Genomic DNA, 15,537 nt, shown 5'->3' on the forward strand with positions numbered 1-15,537 from the left:
CGCCTCCGCGCTCCTCCCCTCCCGGGAAGGGCGACGTGGAAAGGCGGGCGGGGGCCGCGCGGCCGCCTCCGTGCCCGGCGCCTCCCCGCGCCTCGGCGGCCCTCGCTGGCTCGACGCGTCTCTCTGGGCTTCTCGCGTGAAGAAGCAGCAGCCGGTGGGGGGCGGCGGAGGAGAAAGCCAGTGTCCGCCCTGCTTAGAGTAGACCCACTGGAATGAATGGGGCTTCAGTTACGGCGATGGTAGAGGCCACGCAGAGGCGCCGGCTGGGCGCTTTCCGCACGGCCTTTGCTCGCCGGAGGATCGCGCGTCTTGCGCTCTCCGGGAAACTCGCCGCCTCGAACTTCCCGGCTCACGGGCGGCGGAAAAGGGGGGCCCGCGCGGCATCGGCCGCTGCAGGGCGCCGCAAGACACGCGTCGCCTCGCTGCGCGCCCGCGCGGAGGCCCCGCGGACGCCCCGGCGTGGCCGGCTGCGGAGTAGACGCGCCCCCGGAGGAGGCCTGCGCCGGAGCGGCGGCGCCCCGCGGAGTTGGACGGCGCCGACTCGCGGGTAAGGGGCTCGCCCGCCGCTCCCTAGGGACGTCTCGGGCAGCTCTGTGTTCTCCCGGCCTAAATGAGAATAAGGGTGACGTTAGTGATGGTGCTTTTGCCAGACAGGGAGATCGGGGAGCTCCTCGGCCGCCCTGCGCTCGGAGCGGAGCGCCGGGCTTGTGCCGGGCTTGTGGGGCTGGCGGCGCAGTCCGACATGTGTCTACTCAGAAGTAACCCCCGCTGAATTCAAAGAAATTCACTCCTAGTCAAGTGTGCATTCCCCACAACCTGGGCCCCTCCGGTGGTGTTGGACCACAACGCCCAGCTTCCCCAGGATGCTGGGAGTTGTAGTCCGACCTCTCTGAGGGGGCCCACGTTGGAGAACTGCTGGTGTGTCGCCCCCGGAGGTTGTTGGACTACAGTTCCCATTACCCCTCACCATCAGCTAAGCTGGCTGGGGCTGATGGGTGTTGCAGTTGAAGAGCATAAAATGCAGGAGGTGATTTTGGGGTTGAGGGGGCAGCAGACTTTACACACTCTGATTATTTGAGGGAGTCAAGATGCGCGGGGGGGGGGAGGCGAGAAGGTTCTCTCCCAGCTAGCAATCGCACTGCCCTCTGGCCCTAATTCGGGGCCATGACTTTGCTACTGGAGCAGCAGGAGTGACACTTCCCAGAAAGGCACTGCCCCACCACGGCAGAGGAGGCAGAAGGGTACCCACGAGGTCCTCCAGTCTGCCCCCAACTTTCCTGGCTGTGAACTCTCACCGTCCTCTGAACCTTGCACTGCATAGGAAAGCAGCTTGTTTTCTTCAGGCCAGCCTTGCCCAACCTGGCATCCTCTAGTTGCATTCTACTTCAACTCCCATCATCCCCAGCCAGCATAGAAGTTGCGGTCCAACACATTTGTCAGGGGGAGGGTGGCAGGTTGGGGAACAGCCTTGCCCAACCTGACGCCTGCCATATGTGTCCTGCTGGTGGGGGATGATAGGAGCTGTAGTCCAGGCTGGAGAAGGCTGATTTAAGAGACAGATGGAAAAATAAATTTGGAAGGAAGGAAGAGAGACAGTGTGGAGTAGTGGTTAAGAGTGTTGGATTGGGACTTGGGAGATCTGAGTTCTAATCCCTGCTCAGCCATGAAGCTCACTGGGGCGCTTTGGACCACTCACTGACTCTCGGCCTAACGTACCTCACAGACAGAGTTGTCGTGAGGCTGCAACAGAGAGGAGGAGGGCCATGTAAGCTGCCTTGGGTTCTTTGCAAGAGGAAAAAAAGGCAGGATATAAATATAATCATAAATAAAATAGAGGGGGGGGGCAGAAATAGATTTGTAAGGAGGAGAGATCAGAAGGAAAGACTACCTAGATCAGCCTTCCCCAGCCTGATGCCGTCCAGACGTGTTGGGCAACAACTTCCATCGTCCCCAGAAACATGCTGAGCTGACAGGGTGCTTAGAGTTGCAGTCCAACAATGTTTTGCAGGCACCAGATTGGGGAAAGTTGGACCAGACCAGATTTCAGCCTAATCTACCGTACAGGGTGGTTGTGAGGATAACATTCAGGGGTAGTGGGGGCCTGCCACCCCTAACTCCCTGAAGGAGAGGCAGGATGTAAAATGGACTTTAAACATTAAAGAAATAAGGAAGGAAGGATGCAGGGCTCAAATGATGGTTGAAACGATCGGGGGGGGGGGGGTCGTGAAATCATTAACCCCCCTATTCTTCTCTATCCCTGCACCCAATTTCAGCCAAATCATGTCCCCTGTCACCCTGTAGCCTTCTAAAATCTGTAACCAAAGGGGCCATCACAAAAAGTCTGGGAACAAAAGAGAGAATATGAGAAATGGAAGGATGGAGAAATGCACAGGCTCATTTGACACTGTGGAACTTGGACTCAATAGAGACTGGGAGTGACTCACTGACTACAGAATATAATTGTCCCTCTATAAGTGCTTGGTCACACTAAAGATGTTGCTGTATGACTATAATGTTTTGATGTCGCTATATGCCAGTGCATCAGGCTGATAATAACACCCTCACTTAGTGGTTCGTACGGACCCACTCATTTAAAGAAATCTTAGTTGATTTGGGGCGCAAGTCTATCGGGATAGGCGACCGCCTATCCAATGCAGGGCTGGAGAAGCACGGAAGGGATCATCCCCTCTGCACTTTAGCTGCCCTGCATTTGCAGCTAGACAGCCGATTTCGGCTGTCCAGCCACAGGAAGGTGGAGCAGGGGAAGCAGTTGCCGGACAACACATAGGATGTGTGGTACCAGCATTTCTGCCTTCCCCGCCCTGGAATGCCCTGTTTTCGCTGCTCCGCGAACCTCTTCCAAGTGTGGAGCAAGGGGCCATTCTGAGCTGCTTGCAAGGCAGCGTGGGAAGGGGGAAGGTCAGTTCCTGGAAACCGACGTATCCTATGGCCATCTAGCCGCTGACTAGCGGCCATAGGATTGCTCCCTCCATTAGTGAAATTTAATCCATAGTGGGCTAATCAATTAAATTTGCATGCACCTGTAGATTAATAAAGCAATCCGTTTTAAGAAAACTTAAGTTTCTTTATTTTCAGATTTTAAAAACAAATTAATATATCTAATACGTTGCTCGATTAATCTTTATTATTTATGTATTTGATTTCTATCCCACCCTTCGTTACCAAAAGCTCAGGGCGGCTAAGAATCATTGTCAATCAAGCAACCTTTTGATTGATCGTTAGTCAATCAAAAGGGTTTTTTTGGTGAGAGCTGATAAAATGCAGACAATTGATACATCTGTCCCACTGTACTTCCCAACCCAGAGACCCCCCCACACACACAAGCATCCTTTAAAGCTGTGTGGAATGCTGACATTTGTGATAACTGGACCTGGTTTGTAGGCCATTTGGAGGGCAGACGGTTCAAGGGTGTTCCCACCTCCCCTCCCTCGTTCCTTTGTACAGTGGCTGATTAAGGACATAAAGCCTTTCTAGTTTTGTTTGTTTGTTTATATGAGCCATCTGTGTGCCTGGCGCTTTACAGAGCCTGAGCGGCCAGGTCTCTGCCCCAAGGAGTTGCCGATCCAAAACGTGACATGGGAACCATCTCGGTGGTTTCACCGAAACGTGTGCTTGGGGACAGGGTTAATTTCAGTACAGCTAGGGTGGGCAGAAGCTAGATTGAGATCTACCAGCAGATCTCTGGGTGACCTGTGGTAGATCCGCAAGGATTTCTGACTCCCCAGTTGTTTAACCATAGCACCAACAAAACGATCCCCACCTTAAATTATACTGCTGAAATGAAGAAAGCTGAGGGCCTTTCCAGGAGTGGATTTTTGCGTGGAAGGACTGTGGCCTCCCTTCAGTTCCGACACTCAAAACAAATTCCTGGGCTCCAGACTCCTTAATTCTCTGTGCACCTTTTGCACCCGGCTCCAGATGGTAGACCTTGAGTTCTAGTCAAGAACAAAGTCGATCTTGGAGTCCTGAAGATTCGCGGAACTCGGGGGTTGAGCCAAAGCCTGACCCCGAAAAGGTGGGTCTTGAGCTGTGCTTTGAAAGAAGCAGGAGAGGTCTTCTAAGGGGCTGGTCCAAGCTTCCGGGACAGCATAAATATAACCCTTACATTTCTCTGAATCGACCCCCTGCTGTTTTTTTGTTTTGTTTTTTGCTTTGCATTGTGGTTTTTCACTTACTTTCCTCTGAAATTTTAAGGCTGTTTGATCCCTTTTAGAATCATAGAATAGTAGGGTTGGAAGAGGCCTACAAGGCCATCGAGTCCAACCCCCTGCTGAGTGCAGGAATCCAAGGAATTTTATGTCCATTGCCTCAAATGCTTTCAACCAGAAAGGTAAGTCGAGGCTTTGGATGAAGAGATAGATCTTGGCAATCCTTGCAACAGCCCTGTACAGTAGGCCGGTATGATAGTCCTCGTATTACAGAGATGGGGACTGAAAGAACACTGGCTTGCATAAGGCTAACGAGTTGGACAGGGGATGGGGTATTCCAAAAAGGATCCAGTTTTGCTGGCAAGTCATAGACCAGTTCGCACCTAACAGAGCAAATTGTGGGTAAATTAGCCCATGATTTGCCGCCATGCATGCCGAGCGTGTTCTCTGGCCATTTTGAATACACATCTCCCAATCAGACTGAGCGGGGATTGCTAAAGGACGTCCAAACCCGGACACTACTGGTTACTCATGGGTTGAACAACCTACAGTTAACCTACAATTAGTAGTTGGGTTAACTGCAGGTTGTTTAACCCACAATTAACCTATAGTGTTGGAGTTTGGACATCACGTAGCAACCTCTGATCGGCCTGATTTGGGGTTGAATATTCCAAAAGGCTACAGGACACGGGCAGCAGCAATATGTGGGTTGATTAGTCCAACATTTGCCGCTGTTACGTGTAAACAGCCCCAGACTCTCTGACCTGGGATTGATTGATTGATAATACTTTTATACCTCTTAATATATTGAAATCCTTAAGCAGTTCACATTAAAATACAATGGAACAATACAGAAACAAGATAAAAAATGATTAAAAAAACACATTCAAACATCCCTTCATCTCAGAGCTGAACCAGTATGGTGTGCTAGTCAGATGAAAATTGAAGAGATCCTCACTCAGCCATGAAGCTAACTCAATGCTCCTGGACTAGTCACTATCTCTCAGCCTCACCTACCATGCAGGGATAGGAGGATAAAACGGAGATGGGGCATGTATGCCCCCTTGAGATCCTTGCGAGAAAGGAGGGACATCAGTTACTGGGAGGATTAGAAATGTAAGAAATAAATAAATGTCAGGGAAATCTGTGGCTGCAGGCTGTGGTTACTGAATAATCCAAGAAAACACACTCTGCACGTACTCGGAGGCACCCCTTGTCTTGGTTACCATTTTTGTATGATCCACAGCTGGATCCTGATGTGGCAAATGGGCTGCTCCTTGCAACGTCTGCATTGTCATTTTCTTTCAGAACCCACACTGCCAGTCTAAATCGCCCAAGAGCAATTAAACGGAGATGACAGAAGGCAGAAAACATTATCTCCGGCTTATCCTGAGATCTCCAAGTGGCGGGGGGCGGGTCCAGGGGCACAGTTTTTAGAGGGCATGTGACCCGTAACAGGTTTGCCCGAGTGAACAAACCAGCCACCGACAGCACCTCCTGTATTTTGTCCGGATTGAGTCTCAGGTTTTTTTGCCCTTGTCCGGCCCATTGGAGGATGGCATCCAGGGAGAGGGTCTTCTTGGTGGTGGCCCGCCAATTGCAGAACACACACCTCAGCAAGCTCTTCCTGGCGCCGTCGCTGTCATCTTCTCAGCACCATGTTAAGACTTTCCTCTGCCCTGGGATTTGACCACATACAATAGGGCATTTCTTTTATATCCCTGGTAGTATGATGGTTAATTGTTTAAACTTCTTGTATGTTAAAGGTTTTATATTATGTTTTACCATGTTGTAAACCACCCAGAGAGCTTTGGCTGTTGGGCGGTGCAGAGATGTCCTCAATGAATGAAGAAAGGATTCCTGCGCCCCTGCCCTGATTCGAAGCCAGTTTCCTTTAATTCGCAAAAAGAAGCGTGCTGCATCTAAGATGCACGAGATGAACCTTCAATCCAGGTCGGTGCATTCAGCTGTAGCTTGGTTCCCTTCTCCCGGGAAGTGAGACGGCTTCTTCTTCTCTGGCCAAGGTTCCGCTTACTTTAAGAACGCGCCTGACCTAGGAGCTATTTTTAGCCGAGCCTGTGAAGTTGTCGAGGTATTTGGGGGCTGGTCTCTGCTCTGCAAGCTGCGGGATGCGGCTGACACCTTCTGCCTGTCCACAGCAGGAATCTCTGATGTGAAATCGTAGGCCCAGGGTTTGCGGAGCTTGGACCCGGCACTGTGGCGTTCTGCTGCGATCTCGTGTGCACGCTTACCTGGGGGTGTGCTGAGTGTTAGTGAATTAGCTGCTTAGGTTATATTGAGTGAACAGTGCCAACCTGGGCAGATTTACTCAGAAGCCAGCCCCTCCAGAGAAGGGGTTTGGAGGAAGAGAGCAGGGCTGGCGTTGGAGGTCAGCCCATGCACTGGGCCTGCGCACTGCTGATGAACCCCGATGCTGTTTCCCCTACTCCTCTGAAGGAAGGGCCACAGATCAGTGGCAAAGCTGCTGCCAGTCAGAGCAGACACCATCGGGATAGATCACATATGAGCAACCTCATGGCCCGTGGGACACATGCGGCCTGCGGGAGCCCTTGCCATTGTGGTGGGCCGTGGAGAGGTGCTCGTGTGTTTGTGTGCGTGTGAGAGAAAGAGGGATCCCAGGTCCCACGCACCCCATCATGTGTCCCCCAACTCCTGCCGTCCTCTGCTTCATGCGGCTCTCCACGACCAAAAGATTGCCCATCCCTGGACCAAGTGAACTAACAGTCCTGTGTGATAAAAAGCAAGGGTGGAGAACATCAAATCTGGCCCTCCAGTGGGGTCTCAATTTGGCCCTTCAGGGTTCCCCCCGAGGCCGCCCCCTTCCCCCCAACCAACAATCCTTTGCTGGTCTCCTGGCTTTCGCGCCATTTCCCCGCCATTCTCAAGGGTTGAAATGCCTCTCCGAAGGCTGAGTTTCTGGCAGGAAGAGCTTGAAGCTAAAGTATGCTGGTATTTCTGGCCCTGCCCCTTTTGTCTTCGGTCCCACCCACCTCCGGAACGCAGCCCCCGAGAGCCTTTCTGAAATGGAATCCAGGCCGCGGGCCGAAAGAGGTTCTGCATCTCTGCTATCTGATTGGCAGCGGCAGCGGCTCTCCAGGGTTTCAGGCAGGAGTTTTTCCCTATCAGGAGATGCTGGAAATTGAACCTGGGACTTTCTGCAAGCCAAGCAAGGGCTCTGCCACTGCGCTATAGCTGTTCACCAAATCTGTAGATGGTAGGGGCAGGAGAGAGAGAAATAACGACATTACTAAAATGGTGACCACCAGAAAGGCAGTAGGGTTGGTAGGTTTATGAAAAATAGTTTTAAAAATTAGCTCTATAATGCTCTTTCATTTAAGTACTACTGTGTGAATGTTTTGATTTTTTAAAAAGAAATATCGACAGAATACCGGTCATTCCAAGACTGATTAAAATAAATCAATAAACGCAGTGGGGGAAAAGGCATCTACTGGAAAGCTAGTAGTGAAGATGTGCCCGACGCAGCGATAGGTTGGCCTGTCAATGCATTCACTGCACATGTGAAAACCATGCCTCTTTTTTAAAAAAAGAGGTTCAACACCCCTGGCTTAGATCCTTTTTGACCTCTTACCTGGGGTAGACCTGAGAGCGAACGCTGGAGAAATCGAGACTGTTATTGTAGACAGCAGCACCTCTACCCTTCCCCCCCCCACCCCAAGAAAAGGTAGCAGCAAAGGGAGGAGTTTCTGCTCTAACTCAGATCTTATTTTGTCTTCAAAATAAGTAGTAATAATAAATCAAAACTGATGTATTACTATATTTCATTTTCAAATGTTTCAAAATGCAACCTGCTTGCATGCAAGTCAATAGAGAACCAGGCTTCTGTATGGAATTACAGCCATTTGGGAGAAGGTCGGGTCATCAGGCTGCTTTTCGGAGGTCTGCTTTTCACCTGCCCATTTCCATCAATATACAATATCAAGAACTAGTGCTCGCTTTCTCTTGTTTTCCTTTCCCCTCCTCCTTTATTCCTTCTATGTCGTCTCTTTTTAGGTCAAAAGCCTGTGGGCACAGCCTGCCTTGCTTTTTGTTGACCCAAAGACTGGGGTGCAAAGCCTTCAGATAAATCAACGATAAGTCAAGGGCAACTGACAATAAAGGCAGAGAAAATGGCAAGAGAATGAAAAAGCCACAGAATAAAACAAACAGCAGTTTTTAAAAAGGTTCACTTAGAAAGGTGCATAATTCTCCTTTGTGACCTCCAGAGGGTGCAATCACACAATCCCAAACCAGTGATTATTAATTTATTACAGCCACGGATTCCAAGACCTATTTAAAAAAAAACCCGCACCCCCCCCCCAACCCCCAAAATATAGCCATGGTGGTTCATGAGAGAGAAAAAATCCAAAATGCACAGTTGGGCAGTATTTTGCAAGCCGCATACTGTGCCCTTGCAGCATCAGTACATTTATATATGGACGTGGGATGCAGGAAAGAGAGAGAGAGAAGTCTTTCCCCTAAACATTCCATAAAGTGACTCCAGACAGCCAGAGCACCCAGTGGATCAGAACATAAGGACTAGGCTGGTTGGATGGGTCCAAAGATCTACCTTGGCCACAGTGGCTAACCCCCAAGAAGCCCATGAAGTCACAGTGGAGGCAATAGCTTGCTTCTTCAGTGGCAATTTGAGTTAAGAGGTAGACTATGCTTAAAGGTGAAGGTTCCACCCTACTAACCTGAAGGATCATCTCCTCCCATATACACCTGCCTGGACCCTAACAACAGCTTCAGCGGTCCTTCTCCGGGAGCCCCTGCGAAAGGAAATCAGGGGGATGGCTGCTAAAGAGGGGGCCTTTTCTTCTGTGGCACGCCGGTTGTGGAATGAGCTTCCCAGAGGCTCACCTGGCACCTACACTGTGGTCTTTACAGCACCAGGTGAAGACCTTATTTTGCTAGGCATTTAGTATTTCATTTTAGTCTTTCAATTTCTGTTTTAAATCGGTTACTGTATTTTAAATCTTTGCACTGCTGCTAGGTTTTATTTTGGTTTGTATTTTTATTTTTTTACTGTGGTTTTAAATTTTCCTGTGATATTGATGATGTGGTATTTTATGGTTTTGATGGTTGCGAACCTCCCAGGCAGCTTTGGCTAGAAATGAAATAAATAATAAATAAAATAAAATAAATCACAGCCTCTGATGGACCCATTCTCAAGGCGTTTGTCTAATCCCCTTTTAAAGCCACCTAATTTGAGAGAGATCCTAGTAGGCTTGCCCGTTGGTCAGAAGACGGGTGGGGAAAAGATGGGGACATTATTGAACTACCATTCCCATCATCCCTCACCACTGTCTGTGCTGGCTAGGGGCTGATGGGAATTGCAGTCCAAGAACACCTGGAGACCTGCATATTCCCCATTCCTGATTTAGAGGCAGACTTCCCCTAAAGATGCGAGCTCACTGGGTGACTTTGGGCCAATCCCAGACTCCCAAACTGACCTACCTTGCAGGGTTGTTGTGAGGATAAGATGGAGAAGAGGACCATGTACGCCGCCTTGAGATCCTTGCAGGAAAAACGGCAGGATAAAAATGTAACAACCCAACAAATAAAAAGAGTGGGGGTTCCCCCGAAAGGCCCCTATCTCCACTCACTCCTCCCGTATGTCCAATGGCAGGGAGGCATGGATGACAGCCCCGGGGCCTTTTGCTCCCAAGGTCCAAAGCTGTTTCGCACTTTCTAGGTTTAAAAAATGAAACAGCTCTTTGAATTCCACCCGAAAACAAGCTAGTAGCCATTTTTGCACTCGCTTAGCCTTCCCCAACGTGACTGGCAGGGGATGCTGGGAGTTGCAATCCAGCACATCTGGAGAGTCACCACGTTGGGGGAGGCTGCCCTTTCCAAGCAGTCTTCAAAGGCAGCCCCACATTACAACCCGCTGCAGCAGTCTGAGCACGGTATAGCTGGTGCATATGATAATGCCCCAAAGGAAATGGGTTTCCCCGTGGCTCAGAAAGCCCCTTTAAACATCACGGTCCAGTCCCAGTTTCCAGATCCCTTTCCCCTTGCTGGGAACCCAAGGCAGCTCAGATGGTCCTCCTCCTCTCCCTTTGATCCTCACAACAGCCCTGCGAAGAAGGCCAGGCTGAGAGTCAGCGACTGGCCCAAAGTCACCCAGTGAGCCTGATGGCTCAGTGGGGGACTTGAACCCGGATCTCCTGAGTCCCAGTCCAAGATGCTAACCACAATGCCACAATGGCTGTCAGCAGGGGATGCTGGAAGTTGTAGTCCGCCACGTTGGGGAAGGCTGCTCAACTACAATCCCTGAATAATCGGTGGCTGCTCCAGTTTCTAGGTGATTTCTCCCTCTCTTTTGTTCTCCTGCCAATCCAGGCTAAGCCCCTCTCCTCTCTCCAGCTTCTTGTTCTCTAGGAAACAAGCCACTGGGCGTGGCGGTGGTACGCCGGCCTCGAGCCAATGGGAATTTTTGACGGAGGCTAGAGACTGGGAAGCCCGTCACTGCCTGTGGATGAAGCCGCAGCATGTGTGCATCTGCGTGTAACAGAATCCAAAGGAAAACTGGATTTCACCTAGCCCAGTGCAACTCCTAGCTGGCAGCGTCTCTTTGCAGTTCACTGCTTTATTATTTATTATCCAACCTTACCTCCAACGGGTGCATGGCTGTGTACGTGGTGTCCCACCCCCCGCTGCATTTTATCCTTGCAACAACCCTGCGAGGCAGGTGAGTCTGAGAGGATGCAGCGGGCCCAGGCCAACCCAGTAAGCATCATGGCCAAGCAGGGATTTGAACCTGGGTCTCTCCTCACAACACTGCATGCCCTCTCTGCCTGAGAGCCATTGAGCCGGAGGTGCCAGGGGCTGAACCCAAGGCAAAGGTGATGCTTGACCATTGAGCAACACAGCCCTTTCCCAGATATTAGGGATATCAGCAGTAGAGCCCCTTTTTTACATGCAGAAGGACCCGGGTTCCACCCCAGGCATCTCCAGGGAGGGCCACAAAAGATTCCCACGCGGGCCGCAGCCAGTCAGTGTTGATCAGCCTTCCCCAACCTTGGGGACGATGGAATTTGTAGTCCAATCCATCTGGAGGGCACCAATTTGGGTGAGGTTTTTTTTATGCCTCCAAGGCCCAATTCAGATGTCACCTTTATGCTTTGCAGGTTTAGCATGTGAATTCATGACAGCTTCGGACCTGCAACAAAATGCCTCAGCGTATCTCCACACCACCTTCTCCCCTTTTCTTTTCCAGCTGAGATTCAACGTACTGTAAATGCTATGCACGCTCAGTCCTCACTGTGTGATTTTGGGATGAGGTGCGGGGTTTGCCTCATTAGCTCTCTTTAAAGAAAGATTTTCCTGTCCTTCTGCAACCCGCAACGTTCCCCCAAACATACCAATACCTCCTCTTTATCTCCTGGTGGCCCCCTTTGAGCTCCATCCCTGTCGGCCCCCAAACACTGGAGTTCGCAATTAGTGGGATGATTGCTAGCAGAGCGCCTGGCGCTGCATCAGTTGGTAGTTTTTCTGCAGTGCCCCAGATTCTGTCACTTGGTCACATTGGATGGTAACAGAATGATGGGAAGGAGCGTTTCCATTCGCCGGGAGACCACTATATATGTGTGTGTGCACGCGTGTGTGTGTGGAGAGAGAAGGTACGGCTGCTGCTAACGGCGGCGTAATCGATGGAAACGATCAGGAGCCCAGGGACCCCTCCATTTCTGCTTCCAGCTCCTCTCAGTTGTGATCGCTGCAGCCTCCATAAGGTCAGAACAGCCGGGAAGAGAAGGCAGCAGTGAGTGACTCATGTTGCTGCAGCAAATGCTCTTCAGTTGCAGGAGGCCTGAATCACCATCTCCCAACCGGAGGCTCAGCCCACGCGAGACGTCGCAGGCAGGCAGGCCGGCCGGCCTGGACAGGGGCAGCCAAAAATAAAAGCGGGGAGAAGGCCTCTTGTACCACTTCATGAGAGGCTGAAGAGCGGGCTGCTGTTTCTTAATGACACACCGGCTCCTATGAACTCCCAGCCAGAAGGGCCGCAGCACGTTCAAATGGGCTGGGGGAGCTTGAGAGATGGGAGGGGGCATTACTGACATTTTCTTCAGTGTCAAGAAAACTGAGATCTAAGAAGCTCGCAGTACACAGAGGCAACAGCAGGGCCCTCAGGGACGCAGCCCCATGACTTTTTTATTAGCAGGGGCCTGATGTCACCTGCCACCCCCCACCCCGCAGACTTCCCTGTTCCCTCTGAGCTGAGCTGCAATCCTCGCAGTAGCTGGGGGGCAAGTGGATTTTCCCAGGAACAATACATTGTTCCTTGTTGCAATGCCAGGTGTTTGGGGGTGGCTTGGTCTCCAGCGGGCAATTCAGAAACTCCCTGGGGTTTCAGGCAGGGGGTCTTTCTCACCCCTCCCTAGAGACACAGGGCACTGAACCTTCTTCATGCAAAGCAGTGGCTCTTTACCACTGAGCTATAAGCCTTTCCCTTATAAAAATTAGGAAAGATTCTATTCCTCATGGTTCTGAGAAAAAGGCTGATTTAAAAAGGATGTGGAAGCTGCCTTATACTGAAACAGACCATTGGTCCATCTAGTCCAAGGTTGTCTACTGTACGCTGACTGGCAGCAGCTTTCCAGAGTTTTTAAATTTATTTTTATCCTGCTCCTCAGCCAAAAAAGGCTCCTGGAGCAGCTTACAATAAATCAGTAAATAAGACGGTCCCTGGCTGCAGGTTTACAATCTCCTCCCCAGAGAGAAAGCCACAACATACAAGGCAAAAGGATGGGGAGGGAAGAGGAAAAATGTTACTGAGACGTTCAGCCATGCTGGCTTTCACACATTACATTTGGACATCAGTTTTCACAGCCTTCCCCAACCTGGTGCCCTCCAGGTGTATTGGACTACAACTCCCATCATGCCTGTCACCACTCATCTAAGTATTTCATTGCATAATTAACATTTTGCCTGTTGCTATCATGTGGAACAGCAAATGCCAGACTGCAGTTTGGCGTGGGCATTTATGTATTAAAGCTTAGAGACCACTCCCTTCCTGAAAACGTAATGCTGGGTTACAGAGTTAAAGAGCTTTGGCTATTGCATGGTATGGAAATGTAATAAATAAAATACTGTATTAAAATTGTGTGTGTGTGTGTGTGTATAAACAGCAATAGAGCCAGTCTGAATGGCTAAGAAGAACCATTTGCAGTGGGAAGTGATGCATACATTTAATAAAAATAATAATAATACTTCCTTTCTTACAATCACCCCCTTCCTATCAGAGCAAACCGGAAAATAGCAGCAGGGGAATTCGGTGGAACACATGCCCCTATTTGTTGTGGCCAGCCAGTTTTGCCAGCAGTGAGGCAGGCAACAGTTGAGGGACAGGAGAGAAAGTTGTGGCCTAATTCATTTCCACCAACCTCCTCCCTCCCCCAAACATGTTTTTCTTGTACACTGCCGTAACCCATCATTAAGGACTCGGCTGAGACTGGGTGAGTGAGGACGTCAGCTTTTGCGGCCTAAGTGGCAGCCGCTGCCCAAGTCAAACGTTGTGCATAACAGGAGCAGTTTTCCTCCTCCTCCGAAAAGGCTGAAATGCCCCTGCGAAGGGTGAGTGCCCGGCAAAAGAGCCCGGGGCCAGCAGAGGCTGGGACTTTTGGCTCCACCCCTTTCACCCCGCCCACCACTGGACTGCGGCACCCCAGAGACTTGCTGGAATGGAATCCGGCTGCGAGAGGTTCTGCGCCCACGCTGAGCGCATTCGCTGTCAGCAGTGTCGTGGGCGCAGGCCGGGCCCAGTCCAGTGGGCAGCACAGGTGGCTCCCCTAAGGTGGCGGACTTCAGAAGGTTCCCACTTAAGGCGCAATCCTGAGCATGTTTAGACAGGAAAAGGCCTACAGTTCCCAGCATGCTCCAGCTGGCCTTTGTTCTGTCCAAATATGCACAGGATTGTGCCCGTAACGGCAAAATCCCTCCAGGGTGGGCGGAACAATCCTGCCCTGCCCTAGAACGACTGCAGTGGCAATTTGGGGTTCTCGCCCCTGCCCCAGTGCAGGTCTTGGGGCATGCTGGGAGTTGTAGTCCAACACTTCTGGGAGTCACCAGGCCAGGGAAGGCTGTACTGGAGGAACCCCCTTCCTGTTCTTTCCTTTTGGGGGACCCCCAATTCCTCCACCCCTCATAAATTGTTCCTCTTGTCCCATCCCTTTCAGTGCCTTCCCAAAGGGCCTCTACGCGCCCAAAGCGAATCCCCATTTTGCGGGTGCCTCCTTTGATTCGTTGAACACCCCGCAGTGACTCTTGTGGAAATGCAGCAGAAGACTGCCACAAATAGCTAAACTCCACCCCCCACGATCTGGTCTCAGTGGTGCGCTCCACTTCCCCCCATGACCTCTCCATTTTGGCACAGTCCTTCCTTATTTTCTCGCCTCTGGGTCCATTCCCTCCCCTCTTTCATGAAGATGCTCCCTCGTTGCCTTTCTGTCCTGAAACATCCCTTCTTGGTACATTCCCCCACTCCCCAATTTCTTGTTTAGTACATGCCCTTCCCCCATATGATCTGATCTCCTTGGTACACTCCACGCCCCACTCCTCCTTCCAATTGGTATATTCCATCCTATTCTTTTCTACCCTTTGGTCCTCTCCCCCTCTACTCCAATTTACCCTTTGGTACATTCCAATCCCCCTATGATTTAGTCTCCTTGGTACACCCCAATACCCGCTTTCTTTCTCCCTCCCCCCCCAATTCCCTTTTTGGAACATTCTCCTCCCCCTCCCAATTCCCTTGTTGGTACACTCTCCTCCCTTTCTCACCATTGCGGCCGTATAGCCTGTTCTCATTGGCACGTTCCACTTTCCCTTCCCCCCCATCCTCTTTCCCAGTTTGGTATGCTCCACTTTCCCCACCCTCCTCAGGTAAAACGCTCCTCTTTCTCTATATAAGTCTACGTAGGGGTCCGCCCGCATCCCTTTGAGGGGAACGCGCATGCGCACGCACCCTTCGCCCCCTCCTAGCACGCTGACGGCTTCGCTTCACGGCGCATGCGCGGAGGAGGAGGCGGAAAAGAAGAAGGCGGGGGGGGGGAGGCAGAAGCAACCACCACCCAACAACAACGGCAGTTGCCGCCACGCGCCGTCGCGCGTGCGCAAGCGCGCCCGCTCGCCCGCCCCGTTCCTGTCACTCATCGCGTCCGCGGAGGCAGCGGCAGAGCTCGCTCGCTCGCTCGCTCGCTCGTTCGCGCGCAGGCTTCTCGCGAGAAGCGGCGGCGGCGGCGGCGCGATTTGCGGCTGAGGCAGAGGAGGAAGGGCGGGCGGCGGCTGAGGCGGAGGCGGCGCAGTAGGCCGGGCCCGGAGCGGCGGCGGCTGAAGAGAAGCAGGA

General features: G+C 51.4%; 1 protein-coding gene across 3 annotated transcripts; it reads left to right on the forward strand.

Annotated features, from left to right (window-relative positions):
• Nucleotides 1-21: 21 nt before the first annotated feature.
• LOC146334819 (uncharacterized) lies at nt 22-13,292 on the forward strand. Of its 3 annotated transcripts, XR_014786175.1 has the most exons (3): nt 24-547; nt 10,560-10,884; nt 11,324-13,292. XR_014786175.1 is itself a non-coding variant. In XM_084823134.1 (2 exons), exons 1-2 carry the CDS (start codon nt 213-215, stop codon nt 10,702-10,704), a joined length of 480 nt encoding a protein of 159 aa, XP_084679260.1. In that variant the 5' UTR covers nt 22-212; the 3' UTR covers nt 10,705-13,292. The 3 variants fall into 3 exon arrangements, 2 of the variants coding, with proteins under 2 accessions (XP_084679260.1, XP_084679261.1); XM_084823134.1 differs by having other exon boundaries at nt 22-547; nt 10,560-13,292; XM_084823135.1 differs by lacking the exon at nt 10,560-10,884 and having other exon boundaries at nt 22-547.
• The last annotated feature ends 2,245 nt before the right edge of the window (nt 13,293-15,537 follow it).

This window comes from Heloderma suspectum, chromosome 16 (genome assembly GCF_057233095.1).
Source record: "Heloderma suspectum isolate Gila_16-S chromosome 16, 16-S_ref, whole genome shotgun sequence".
In the NCBI taxonomy this organism is placed as follows: Eukaryota; Metazoa; Chordata; class Lepidosauria; order Squamata; family Helodermatidae; genus Heloderma; species Heloderma suspectum.